Source organism: Anabas testudineus, chromosome 16, assembly GCF_900324465.2.
Source record: "Anabas testudineus chromosome 16, fAnaTes1.2, whole genome shotgun sequence".
Classification (NCBI taxonomy): Eukaryota; Metazoa; Chordata; class Actinopteri; order Anabantiformes; family Anabantidae; genus Anabas; species Anabas testudineus.
This window is the reverse complement of record NC_046625.1, coordinates 10319364-10333857: the sequence shown is the minus strand read 5'-3', so window position 1 is coordinate 10333857 and position 14494 is coordinate 10319364. Positions and strand designations below refer to the sequence as shown.

Here is a 14494-nt window from a genome sequence, read left to right as displayed (position 1 = left end):
TTGAATTCTAGCGTTACCTGTAGCAAACATGAAAGGACCGACTTCAATAATGAAAATACACAATGTACTGAAACACAACCTTAAACACAGCAATAAATTAAGTTTATTTACTTCATAAAAGCGTGAAATTCAATAGTTTTTTTCAACATATTCTTTCAATGTAATCTGTACAAAAAGACCAGGATAGGAAAAGATGGGACAGAAAAAGAAAAGGTGGTGAAGATGATAAGTGGTGCGTGATGTATAACATCACTGCCATGTGATATTGTTATAACAGAAATACTAGATTCACCTGGCATGGGTTGTCATTCCATTAAAAATAACATGGGCGGCAGAGTACCACCCGTCTGAACTGCATCTATACATCCACAAAATAGTTGGGCGTAACCGTCCTGCACATGTTCACCCTCAAACTGTGTGTGTACTAACAAAAACAAACAGTTTTCCAAAAGATAAGTACGTCCATTTGGGCCCGAGTACTAAAAAGATCTTGATACCAACACAAAGCAAAGTCCTTCACAGGATGAATGCTGTAAAAATACCGGTTCAGTTCTGGGTGAACATCATGTAAGACTTGTACAAAATACTGAGGGAGTTAAGATTTTTCCTGTTTTAGGGTGCCATCCAGAAAGGCATTGACTGCTGCTGTGGCTGTGTTTTAGCACGTGGGGGTGGTGGAGGAGGGCAACGATAGCCCTGTGTCCAGCCTGAGGAGGTGGAGGTGGGGAGAACAGCCACAGGGTTACCTGGCCCTGAGGCTTTGGAAGTAGAGTGGTCTTCCTCTTCATCAGAAGAGTCACCGGTGTAGGCCACCAGACCCCCTTTCAATCTTTTAATTATGGGCTCTGAAATAGGAAGAGGATGGACAAGCAGAAGAAAGAAGGGAGAGGAGGCACATTTGGGGAGGGAGAGGGAGAAATATGTGGAGACAAAAAAACAAAACAACAACAGCAACATGTTCCAACAAGACAGGTAAGTTAATTATTCCAAACACATTTTGGGAGAAACAAATGGTTAATAGATTAAATCATAGTTTCTCAGCAGAGTAGAGGAGAGGGAAGCCATTCGAAAGCAGCCATTGGTTGGTGGGGAGCGACAGCGTTTGGGCCGTCCAATCGAGGGGAGGACAGCATCACAGGACAAGTCATGCCCCCACCCCCAATCAGTATCCAGCATCACACCAGAGATATATGGAAGAGAAGAAAAACACAGAGAAAAAGAGAAAAACACAAAAACAGGAGAAATTCTCGTTAGTTAGGGGAAAAAAACTAACTACAGACACTCCAGATTGATGATGTCTGCGAGATTGTAAAGTGGAGTCGACTGACTTCTTTAAAAACAAATGAACCATACACAAAAGAGGTCATAGCTCCACCTCACTATCTGGAGATTTCTAGTCACAGCAGCAGACTCCTGTAAGAATCATAAGAAGCGTAAGGGCCAGTTTGATCTGATCTGCCACAACAGCAGGGGACTTCAGATTATTATTGATCAATCATTAGTGGCCGAACTGGCCTTACAATTTAAAGTAAAACCACTGACACATGGTGCAGTGCAGCATTTTACACTGCAGCTCCATATTACAGCTGTGAATAGATCCAGGCTCAGCTTGTAAGGGGCAGAGTTCACAATCAGGAACTGTGGATTTGGATTTTAGAGGGGATTCTTCAGTCCTAAGAATAATGCCCTTACCCACGGTGCCTTGCGGCACCCTTCTCTCCTCCATCTTGGGTCTCAATCCATTCAAAGGCATAGGTGGTGGAGGCATTAGCTGCCTACTGTGGAGCAAAAAGAGACAGTGTAAGTAGCTATGTCTAACTCTATACGCTAACTATGTTTGCTGGCATGTTTCCAATTGTTTCTAACTAATAAAGCGTAACACAACTCTCTGTACCTGTCCCTCTCACTTCCAGAGCCAGAGGAACTCGTTGGTGGTGGTCCTGTAGTCTCTGGGCTGCCCATTGAGAAGCCTGCACCTAAATTAGTCATATGAATGGGTCCATGCTATGAGCAGAAAAACACACAGGTGCAATTAGCAGACATCCTCAACTAAACCCTGTCCTGACACTTTAATAATGAACCTGTCCCTACAAGAAAACGAAACAATATTTGTGACTACGCTGATATTTTCCCCCGTCTTATATAAAAGACACTAATCAGAAATAATACCTTATTTCTTTCTGATACTCCATATTATCAGTAGAAACACATAAGTGAACTTTAGGCCAACATCAATCAGCAGGCCATGCTATTTCAACCAATGTACACAAAACATTGGAAGAAAGGAAGGTGACATGGCACTAGATAAATCACAGACAGTGAAGCAAGAGAGAAACATGAGATTACAGATGAGTGTAAAGTACTGCATATCATCATATGAACGTGTACTGAGTTGACACAAACTACACTAAAATCCCTGACATACAAACAAACACACACGAGAGGACATAAGATGGAGAAAAGAGGAAAAAAAAACTGTGGAAAATGATGAGGGGTTTGTAGGAATCACCTGGTATCCAAGTAGGCCGCTGTCGCTCTCGTCTGGTACCTCCTCTGTGAAGCGCCGTTTCTGTGGTGGGTTGGCTGGGCCGGCACTGGCTGGAGCTGATTTGGGTGGTGCAGCAGTTGATGGAGGAAAGGGTACGGGAGGGAGAGTCTGCATAGGGAAGAAAAAACTGTATTATTACTAAGTCCAGATTAGTTTCTTGTTTCAGTGTTTAACTTTTTGCTTAAGATCATTTGTTTGTCAACACTGTTTATTATGTAAAATGATATTATATTAAAACAGGAAATGTGATGGTTCAGTCCTACCTGGGGCATAGTGCCTGGAGCAGGAGCTGGAGCAGGGGCAGCAGCTGGAACTGGGGCAGGGGGGAGAGGGTACTGAGGAGGCACAGCTGTGGTTGCTGCAGAAGGTATAGGAGGCGGAACAGCATAAGGTGGAGGGACAGGTTGGGGCTGGGGTGGGGGAACAGGCATGGGGTAGCCTGGCTGGAAGCCAGCAGGGGGGTAGTAAGGAGGCTGAGGAGGGATCCCATTCACTACTGGAGGCTGTGCAAAACCTGGAGGAGGAAGGGTGGAGACGGATTATATCAGGCTTGCTGACTCTTGCTCAATCAAGCTGTTTGTGATGGAGTATGTGTGACTGAGAAGGTTACAGTTGTTAGCTGAGGAAAGACAACGGTGTGAAATCAAGGGACAAATCCAAACCATAGGCAAAACCCGTTGTTGTGTACCTTGTTGTGTTGGCATCACTGTGCTCATTTGACTGAGGAAGCGAGAATACTCCGCATGGACCTGGAAAAAAAAGAAAACAAATAAATACTTTACACAAGACAAAGAAGTAGAAGTAGAGGCTCATACAGCCTTAAATCGTTTTCAATTTGTTGTTTTTTTCCAGCTGTGAGTCAGTATGTAACTGATACGAGCTAATTTGTTGTTTGGTAGCAATGATAATATTGTATATATTTGTTTTAAGTTTAGAGAGATCCACAGTTTGGAAATATCAAATGGAAAGGGAAATTAGTGATTAATTATTCCCTGATTACTAAGTATCTGGTCAGTCAGAACTGGTGTGTATTTGACAGTTGGTTACTTTGATCTGCGTACTATGAAATGCATACCTCACTGTAGAACTATGGAAACTGATCCAGCTCTTCCTCAAAACAGTTAATGACAGTATGAGCTGAACTTTCAATCAAAGCTTATACAGTGGAAAAGGTATGCATTTGGAATTAAGCTTCTAAGCTTGTAATGTGATGCCAGTTCCAGAGCTGGATTGAAGTCTCATAGTTAATCGTCTCACAGTAACAAGAAATTACTCACTGTCTGAAGCAGGTTCTCACACAATGTTTTTGCTGCTGCAAGTCCTTCTGGTTTAGGATGACTGGAGAGAAAAGAAAACCACATTTAGACCTACAGGGTCCACATTGTGGAAGAAAACACTCTGCAGCTTACTTAAGCTACTGCACAAGTAGAAATAATCTCTGGAAAGCAAAGTTTAAAATATCTCTTCATTCGTAAGACAGCACCCACCTGATGTAGATGTACATGGGTTCAAAAGCCTCTCGTCCAGAGGCAGGCTCTAAACAACCTGACCCCTTCCCTCTGAGGAAGACTTTGGCCCCCGTCTCAGCCTGGATATGCTGCAAATATGAACAGCCGGGACCCTCGACACGCTCTTTGACCACAAACCCTGGGATAGCATGCTCCAGACCCACAAAGACTTTATCTTGAACATAATGCATCTAACACAGAAAGACAATATAAGGGAATTAGGACTGACAGAAGGACCACACTGAGAATTTCTTCATATTTAGTCCATTAACAGCTATTTTACATTATTTTCAATATTTGTCAAACAGAAAACTCAAAACACTGAAGAAAAACATAAATACAGGTGCGTAAAGTGAGGTAAAGGAAGATTCCTCAAAGATGGAAAAAAAATTAAAAAGTGTTTTATGGAGAATTCTGACACAAAACAACTATAAACATGTTTTACAGTGTATACAAAGCTTTTCATACTAGAGTCATCTTAAAAAGGGATGTCCTACCCCAGACTGAAAGTGTGATTTGTGATGATTCATAGGGGGAAGTGAGGGTGGAGGTGGGGTGTGCTGCTGGTAAACTGTGACTGAAGCAGCACTTGGAGAGTAAGATGAAGAAGAAGATGATGATGCAGTTGCAGCCTTGACCACACCATTGGTGATTATTTCTTTGATTCTATTAACTGCCCCTAAAGAAAGACAGGAAAAAAAAAACATCAGTCTAATTACAGTTGATATGAATGTGTACATCACAATTCCAGTTAAAGATTACAGTAATAAATTATACAGTATTCATTTTGTAAACACTGTTAAGTGCCTTAAATACATCTGTTGTGATTTGGTGCTATACAAATAAAATTTAATTGACAAAATACTGACTGTCAACAAGCTCTCTGGTCTGTCCTTGGACATGTAGATACAGAGGCCGATCTCTGCATGGAAAGAGCAGAAACAAGGCAACAACAGTATTAAGGCAACGACATTAAACAGCAACTTTACTGGTTTTGGTTCTGGTTTCTAGTCAGTTACTAAAAATAAAAGGTGAGAAAAGTCACCCCGGCAGTGCTTTGCCTTTCTCCTCTGTTGTCATGTAACGCCCTCTGGTTGAAACTGCAGCACCGCTAACTTTGCTGATCTGCAGATAAGAGGTAACATATCAATACACAGTTTAAACGACAAGGGTTGAACTTAAATTAGTAAGATGTGAGTATCCATTCTGCTGCTGACCTCATCCTGTGTTTGTCCACGTGTCAGCAGATTTCGACAAGTTATGGGGACATCATTGATTTCAACCTCAGCTACGACCAAGTCGTCTTTAGCTTTTGTTGGTACTGGAGGCTTTCCAACACCTACAGCCTGGGTGGGAGTCAAGAGATAAAGTGTGTCACTCTGTATTTAGTAGGTGATTGTCATTAAACTAGAGCAAGAAAATATAGACATATTTAGTGACTAACATTGTAGGCAGCAATTTTGAGGTAGCATGTGTTCCATCAACAGACAGGAACTTACAGATAAAGAAAATGCAACAGACAGCTTTTTGTTTGCCACAACATATGACTATTGGAAATAAATAGTTACATATACTTGTATACTACATATACAAGTACACAGAGTTTATAATTTATAAATATTTACAAGTTTTGTTAGTTGTTACCATGATTATACAGCTCTGCCCCACATTAAGACTGTCATACCACAAGATGAGTGGGCAGTGAGATATTATAATATAAATATGGGAAATATAAAATATCTACCATGGCATATTACCATGTAGGTAATATGTAATATGTGTCATAATATGCACTGAGTTGACAGTTTAGTGGGTACACATACTATAAAAAAAACTAATGCAAGTCTAATTCAACACGAAAATGTTTTGCAGAGTAGCTGATTCACTTCATTTTGGAGGCTGGTTTTATGCAGCTATGGAAATATACTGCATTATACTGAGAGGTGTTCTACATTTAACTGAGCATCATTGATATATATAGGGTGGACAAAATAACAGCAACTCTTGCTAGTACAGTATGAAGCCATACAATGCTACAAACTGCAGCCAGCACCTCTTTGTAGCAGTATCAACAATGAATACACTTTATAACTCCACATTTCTGTGCAGGGCTGTGGCATTAGTCTGCTTCGGTTTAACTACTGGAATGAAATAAATGGGCAATTATAACGATGCCTTTACCTTATCAGGGGGCCCTGGTGTTCCTATCTGTGAGGGTTTCAGTTTGCCCTTAGCTACCAACATGGCATTAATTTTAGCAGCCACCGCAGCTGCAGCATCCAGAGCCCCGGTGGGTGCAGCTTCAGTCTCCGCCATCCTACCGGGGCCGGCCTGGTCCCATTTGCTGCGGCGGCTGAAGGACAGAAAACAAGACAGAAAAAAAACGAATTAGCAAAAAGTCAAAAAGGGTGGGGGACTGGAGTAATCTTTGTTATGATCGTATAACTTGATCGACCTCGAAAACAATAGAAGCTCAACGTTAATGTTACAGAAAAAACAACTGTTATTGTTGCAAAGAACAATCTGGATTCATGATTTTACTTCTTCTTGTGGTTTACGACTTATTGGGGTCATTCGTGTGTTTATAAACGCCAGAAACACGCGTGGATTATTCACCATATTTAATAAAATATTGAAATACACAGTAACTAACATAACAACACTCCGCCATGATTATATAACGTTAAATGAGCTGACGTTAGCTTGCTAGCCGGCTAACTGGAAGTACCGGGAGGACGGGTTAAATTCCTCATCAACATATGAAAACAGTCGGTTTTGTCACACTCACCCGCCGTTTTGGGTTCCGCAAAATGACATCAATAAGCTCCGTAATAAAAAAAAGTCCTCTAAGTGAATAATATGGTGGAAAAACACCCTTGGCACCTGGACCAAGTACGGTAGCTAGGTGAGTCGCTTGCTAGCTCCGCTTGTCGCTGTTTCCGCCTCCGGTTAATGTTGTTCGGTCGCCACCAGGGGGCAGCAGCTTCTCACGAGCAACATGACCTCAGGTGTGGAGCTTGAGCCTCACCTGAGCTCCACAACAGCCCCGAGTCCCGCGTGGTGAAGAAGCATCCAAGTTTCCAGAGAAAGGTCAGAAACAAAGCTCACTAGTTAGTAGTTTTGATCTTTTAGATGCTTGTAAATGTCTGTGTAAAGCTTTTTAAATGCTGGAAGGTGTGTGTCACGTTTTGTTTGTACTTTGATTTGTGATTAGACCACTGACGTTTTTGCCTTTTGTTTACCTCTGAAAATGCAAACAAATGCAATATAGTTAGCATTTACCAGTTAAATGTAATTATACAACTTTTTAAAAATTCCCTTTGAAAAGCTGTATTTGTATATGATTGTCTTTCTCAGCCTTATTCATATTGTGACCATAAAAACTATGTTGACAGAGTTCAGAGAAAAACATACACACAGCACATATCTACAAGTGAAGAGTAAAATAAAACATTCATTCACCACAGAAATACACAGACACCAGAATGCCAATTAAAAGTCCAGCATAACAGAGAAGATATGATACTGTGAACCAAAATGATAAATCCTAATGTAGCCTAAATGGATTTTTGTTAACATGACCTACTCGTTGCATTGTAACTTGCAGGATTTCATTGTATTTTTGACAAAAATACATTTTTTGTTTGTAATGTCTTTTCTTTTGCAGACCAAAACACCAAGCATCCTGTACATAAACTGACCACAACACCCCCGTCTGTTCTGAGTTCTGGGTTACTCAGAGTCACTTTGGCAGGTACAGGTGTTCAGTTACTGACCACCCAGGAGCTCAGAGACAAGACCCGGAGGTGCAGGTTACTGTGGAAGGTGAGAACACTGTGTGGGGGAACATGGATCAGCTGATTGTACAACCAGTGCCCTAGTTGAATTTCTTTTTTGTGTTGCAGGGTGTTGAAAACAACCTAAAAAAAAATGTTTTCTTGAGTTTAATTAGTAATAAGTGTGCTGTGAGTATGTAAAAGGAACTGGCTTGTTTTAAAGAGTTTCAGAGTTAGTTTTCAATCACAGCACTGGCTTCATTCATGTGAATCTATCAGGACTGATCATACGTTTACTTCACTTTCTAATTCACAGGTGGAAGAAAATAACAATTTATATTAGCATTATTTATTATGTATATTATGTATTTGTTTTTTAACTGATCCAAATTATTTGTTTGTTTTGAACAATCAGCCTAAAAGTGCAATAATCTATACTTTTTAAAATATTTGTCATTTTACATTTTATTTTATAAATAAAATGATTGAACTTTTCCCCTTCCAGCATTTTAAAATCATCCATGTTCTTAGGCTGACTATATTTAACACATGAATATTTTGATGAGTTTACTTATTTTTTAAAAAGGTGGATTTTATTATGGGAAGCATGGTTGTGTAGCGGTTAGTACTGTTTTCTCTCGGTATGCCGGCTTTCTCCCATAATTCAAAGACATACTTGTTAGTATGCATGATGAAATAGTATTTATTACAAGGTAGTTGCTTTTTTCCTGGTGAACACAGCTTTTTCTGCAGTGATGACCCCTCAGGGTGGGAGGTCAGGGTCACTGGTACTACGATGGGTCATTAACTGACCTACCTGAGCTGGGTTCTCAGTTAATGTAAAGACAGACAAGAGGTTCTGTTGTGTAACAGAAACCCAGGGAGCAAGTACACAGCATCATGTTTGTACATCAGTAATAGTGACCCAGCGTGGAGCTTCTTTATAGCACCTGGCTGAATACAAACATAAGAAGTTTGTAAAATGTTGAATAAACACTCCGCATTATTTCAGAGAGTAAACTGATTTATAGTTTAGACACAATACTGAGGTGTGGGTTTTAGTTCTATTCAGCAAAATTCAGTTACTGTATGTTTCGTTCTTCATATTGAGGTTGTAGGGCAGAGCTGTGTATTAATAAGTGGAAAGGAAATAGACTCAAGTCAGCCTGGACAGCTGGGACATTTCAAAGTACTGTTTGTACCCACATCTAGTATCTAATTATTCTTCATTGTCCATGTAATCATTTGAGCGAGTATTTGTTCTTCTTTCATTCCACCTGCAGGTGGCACTCTGACTCTAACTGTGACTGATAGACCCCTGTTCACTTTTTCATCTCACACACATACTGCAGCAACTCCGCTCTTTATTACCTGCTGGCCCAAACCAGTTTGTATTTAATGAAGATGAAAGTCCTTTGGGAAGCCATGGTACTTTTAAAAATATACTGTTAACACATTAATACAACAGCACTATATTATGCTGTCAGTTTTATTTGTATATTATTTGTTTGATCTGAAAAATAGAAAAAAGTTATATATAGAATGTTCTTGAACCTTTTATAATGTCCACGGTTATGTCACATCTGTTGAACAGAATAATAATTGTTTCTGGTCGCACTTAAGTTAGAAAAGCTGCACTTCTTCACATTTATTTACTTATTTACATTTTGTTTTGCATATTGCATGCAACAAATTCTGTCCTGTCCTTGAGAAAGCTAATTCTTTGTGTGTTTGGACTATATTGCAATGCTTTTTTCTTAGAGATAACTAACCAACTACTAGTGATGTAGTCACCAATAAATTGTTTATCAACCATTTCTTTAAGCTCTGGAAATGCCAAATCAGCTTTTACCTCTCTGCATGAAGAAAGCATGACTGAAACCATGAGTTAGTGTCAGAGGGTCAGCAGTCAGGGGTAGTTTGACGGCTGAGTTGACAGTGATGACTGTTTACAGGCAGAATGCTGTGAGGAGAGCTCAGAGAAACACGGGGAGAGTGAGCAAGAGGGGCAGACATGCCATATTTACTGTCTTTCCTAGTAAGAGCCCAAGTGCGAACCGTAATGTGTATGTCGGTTGATGTAACCTCCGGCCTTCAAGGCACGCAAGCCTGGGGCTCGCCTGATCCTGGCGGCTGACACAGAAGTGTGAAGTCAGGGGATGTAGTGGGGAGGAGGGTGCCCTGCTGTGGGGTTGCCACAGGCTGGACAAAGACACACTGTGAGCTCCTTGATTTCAGCCTTTGCTGTCAAACCAGCATTAAAAATATGTTTTTTTAAATACAGTGCTGACTACATGTGTGGACATCATAAAACTTGATTGATTTGATTTGAACCTTTGCAGATTGAGAGTTTTTATCATTTATAATGCAAAAATGTAAAGTACAACACATATAGATCAACATCACATAAGGTGTGACCCTGTGGAGGAATGAACATGTAGGCAAAGCAGAAAGTGTGGAAGGGACAAAAAGTGATTGAGAGAGGGAAAACAGATGGGAAGATTGAATTTTAGAGGAGGGCAGGCAGACGTGGAGTACAAGGGGAATCTTTTTTGTGTATGTCTACTAGAGAGAATGGGAGCCTCTTATACACCTCACTGCGTGAATTTGGCCTGAGTTGTGGCTTCGTCTCGTCTACACAGTGGGGTGCTTTCCTGAGCGGGCTGCCCAAGGGAGGGGCACCTGCAGCAGCCTCCAAACACTAGTCAATAGGAGAGCCTGACAGGCGGGGCGAGGGCTACTGGGATGGAAAGATGCTTGGTGGTTCCAGGAAACGGACATGTGCTGGATTTATGAAATCCTCAGGTATACAGCAGAGGCGGCGCTCCCAAAAGAAAATATTTGTCCTTGTGTTTTCCCAGTGGACTAGAGAAGAAGAAGACACTGCAATCTGAAGATGACATTAGAAGACAGGATAGGACATAAGTTATGATTGGAGCAAGTCAGCCAGTGCTGGCAACTACCAACACAAACAACATAGAGTTTATAGATCAGCCAGCCTGCCAACTGAGACAATATTTTCCATCCATTCGGTTGGGTTGACCAAACATTGTGTATTTGAAGTTTATCAAACACTCGGTCATCCCTGCAGACCTGAGGGAGAACTTAATCATCTGATATATTGAGTTTTGGAATACACAGGCACCCAAAACCTGCCCGCTGTAGAGAGTCAGAAAATTCGAACAACAAGTTCTATGTGCTTTAATATCCACACAGCTGCTAAGTGTCTTTTTTGGATGGCTTTCATCTTTGGACAAGCTACACCCTCTGTCTTCTGTCATTTTGGTATGACCCAGGGGGCCAAAAATCACCAAGTCTCATATGAGAACTCATGGTTTCAAAAGTATAAGGATCTGGCTCTTTATCTGCAAGAAATTCCATTCAAATGGAGAAATGTGCTGAAAGGGCCTCAGTTGTCTATGAAATGTGGATGGCTATTACATTAACTTCACAAGTGAGACACCTCCTGCAGTGTGACCGCACAGGGCTGTGGATAATAACTGCAGTGGGAACGTTTTGCTCAGAGGTTGCCAGGCCAGGTAAATAGAAACACATGGTAGGCAGCACTGACTACAGAAGGACCCTGCAGCCTCAGAAATAATCCAGCGAAACAAGTTCCCTGGACAAATGCTTTTGGTATGTGTCTCTTCAACCTGTTGGTATTACCAATGCAGTAGAGCCCTGCAGAGTTTCACAGCTTCTCATGCAGGCTCAACGTTTTCGTTTCATATTTTAATGCTCCTATGTATTCACTTTATGTGCAAATAAATAAACCCCAACTTTAAGTTTGATTTCCTCACATTACTCAACTTCACAATGTGAAATCCCCCCAAAAAGTCATTACCTGGGGATTATGTACTCATGCAAAGTTACTGAATGTCATGTCAAAACACAGTTAACCACAGTTAATAGAGCTTAATGGTCCTCCTGTGTGATTTGGATGAACAAAGAAAAACACAATTGCCCACGTACTCATGACAGGCTCTTAACAATCAGTGAGCATTCTTCACAGACCAGTGCTACTTCATTATCAACTCTCCCTGCTCGGTGTCATCATTTCTTAGAGACCCGGGAAGTTATTCATCATCAGTGTCTGTTTGCTTAGAGGACATTGTTGCTGTTTGTAGTGTAATTTCTGCCTTAATAGAAATGAATGGAGCATATGATTCCCTAGTTTTGCAGCAATGACACTCACATTGTCAGCATCTTAAACCTCTAAGCCTCAAAAATGCCACCTCCCCAAAAAACACAGTTTCTCACCAGTGCACCATGCGATACCACCCCACCACTTTTGTCCCATCATCTTATCCCCATTCTTACTCCTCTGTGTCAAACAACAATATTTGCTCATCTGTTTCAAAGAGCAGCAGGGTCTGTGATACAGGACAGTGCAGTCTTTGAGTCAGACAGACAGAGACAGGCTGTTGCTACAGGGAGACACAGAAACAAGGATACACACAAGAAAAATTCTCTGACATGCTGACACAGATTAAAGTGTAAATGAGTAAGCATTATATGAAGCATTATATGAATTCTTAATGCTTAAAATGTCTTTTTTGAACCCAAATTTCTTTTTTTTTCATCCATATTGCTGTGTCTCCGAATTTCATTCTCTTTTACATCTGTTATAATCTTAGTCTTTTTTGCAGGGATAACATCTAGTGAAATATCCAGTAAGACAATGAATTACAGAAAGTATACTCTTTATTCAAGGCTGTACACACATTTAACATGGTTACAGTCGACACAAGTCGAGACCAGGCATGATTCCAAACAATAGGTACATTTTCAAACCAACATGCAGGTCATGGCTATAAAAAAGTTAGTTGTTTTAGATGTGTCAGGGTTCAGGGTAAGCAAACAAAAGACTGTTGACCCACTCAAACATAATTCATTATGTCAACAAACAATATCCCAGAAAAATGTTCCAACAATGTCTTGACCAGTTACAACCAGTTGTTCAAAAACAAACATTTTCTTTGATAGTTCTTCGAAAACAAGCAGAAGTGCATCAGGGTTTTACTGGAAATGCTTGTGCATGCAAAACATATGGCATAAACTCTGCCCTCTTAATATTAGAAATTCATTTACAACATATAACTTTAAATCTGTCGGTTTGAGTTATTTATTTTTAAAAAGATTTGATAAACATATATACTGTAATAACTACTTATGTAGAAATTACACATACACAACTTTGCTACTACAGCAATTTGAGACTTTATTTTATATTACCTCCAAAACCTGTGAGTCAGAGGTTGTGATTTTTTGCTGGTGAAACCCAAACAATATTAACAATTAACTAGGAAATATAGGAAATATATTCATGTCACAAAGCATTTACATAAAGTGCTACATTTGCTTATTGTTTGTTTCCTTAGTTTATAGCATTGTAGGGTCTTTGGTGCTAATTGAGGAAGTCAAAGCATTTGTGTGCGTTTATTTTCACATATATGTGTGTGCACTGTTAAACACACTTCACAGTCACTTCATTGTCTGCTCTTACAGACACACACACACTACTGCAGTGGACTGCTCTTGCGGCAGAGCTGATTTACAGTTGTCACCGTCTGCTGGTTGCGTCTCTGTTTTCCAGTCAATAGTGTGTAGAAGAATGGATTCACGCAAGAGTTTCCGTAGGTCAGTCCTGTGAGGATACGATTCACTGTCACCTGTGTCCCCACTGGTACCGTCCGCAGCATGTCAGGCTGGTACAGAGGCAGCAGCTGCCAGATCCAGAAAGGGAGAAAACAGGCCCAAAAGGCCAGAACAATACCCAGGATTAGCAGAAGGACTTTGGGTTTGGGAGGACGGGGAGGACAAGCAGTGCTGCTCCCACTGGCCCAGGCTGGCCGGGTTTGAGACACCCAGTAAAGCCGGCCCAAAGTAGCATATAGTGCTCCGATTGCCAGCCCAGGACCAAGGATGCTGGTGCAGAACAGCACACTCAGATATGTCTTGGAGCTCTGCTCGTCCCATGCTGGCACACACAGCTGGCCTTCCTGGTTCTCCCCATCCTCCAGATGCAGAGTGATCATCATGGGAAGACTCAGAGCCACAGCCAGCCCCCAGGCCAGGCCTACACGTAGCAGACCAGAGGAGTTGGAGGAGGAGGTGTGCAGCGGATGAGCCACAGCGCGGAAGCGATCCAGGCTCATAGCGGTTAGAGTGAAGATGGAGGCATGCATTGTGAGGAGGTCCAAGCTCAGGAGGAGGCGGCAGCCCAGCTCACCAAAGGCCCAACCGGATGCCAGACTGTGGTACACAATGAAGGGAGCGGTGAAGAGGTAGAGGAGATCAGCAAGAGCAAGACTCAGCACCTGGAGGTGAAGACAGGAAGTGGAGGAGGAAGAGGACATGGGGGAGGAGGAAGGAGAGGAGGAGTTGGCAATGCAGGATGGGACGGGTACTCTTATTAGGCAGCAGGTTATCCCAGCTCCTCTCCTCCTCCTACTTCTCCTTCGTCTCAGAAGGAGGACTAAAGTGTAAAGGTTTCCTGTGATGCCAAGCAAAGAGAGGAGGGAGAGGAGCGCACAGAACAAAGCTGTGGACGCCAGGCTGGGTGATGGAGAGATGGAGGGATATGAGGAAGGTGTAGAGGAATTTGGGATAATAGGGAAAGTATACGGAGAGGGTGGCGGCAAAGAACCTGAGATGTCCAT

At 41.5% G+C, this 14494-nt stretch overlaps 2 protein-coding genes across 3 annotated transcripts; both read right to left on the bottom strand.

Annotated features, from left to right (window-relative positions):
• Window positions 1-80: 80 nt before the first annotated feature.
• On the bottom strand, window positions 81-6992 carry khdc4 (KH domain containing 4, pre-mRNA splicing factor). 2 transcript variants are annotated; one of them, XM_026371857.1, is made up of 14 exons: window positions 6845-6992; window positions 6238-6409; window positions 5274-5402; window positions 5102-5181; window positions 4926-4978; window positions 4554-4735; window positions 4036-4247; window positions 3826-3886; window positions 3237-3297; window positions 2812-3062; window positions 2510-2656; window positions 1895-2004; window positions 1693-1778; window positions 81-845 (listed from the first exon to the last, which is right to left on the bottom strand). In XM_026371857.1, the coding sequence occupies exons 1-14, from the start codon at window positions 6871-6873 to the stop codon at window positions 613-615; spliced, it is 1806 nt and encodes a 601-aa protein (XP_026227642.1). In that variant the 5' UTR covers window positions 6874-6992; the 3' UTR covers window positions 81-612. The 2 variants fall into 2 exon arrangements, with proteins under 2 accessions (XP_026227642.1, XP_026227643.1); XM_026371858.1 differs by lacking the exon at window positions 81-845 and having other exon boundaries at window positions 1644-1778; window positions 1895-1976.
• Window positions 6993-13351: 6359 nt separating this feature from the next.
• Window positions 13352-14494, bottom strand: LOC113170019 (urotensin-2 receptor). Its single transcript, XM_026371876.1, has one exon. The coding sequence runs from the start codon at window positions 14492-14494 to the stop codon at window positions 13352-13354; it is 1143 nt and encodes a 380-aa protein (XP_026227661.1).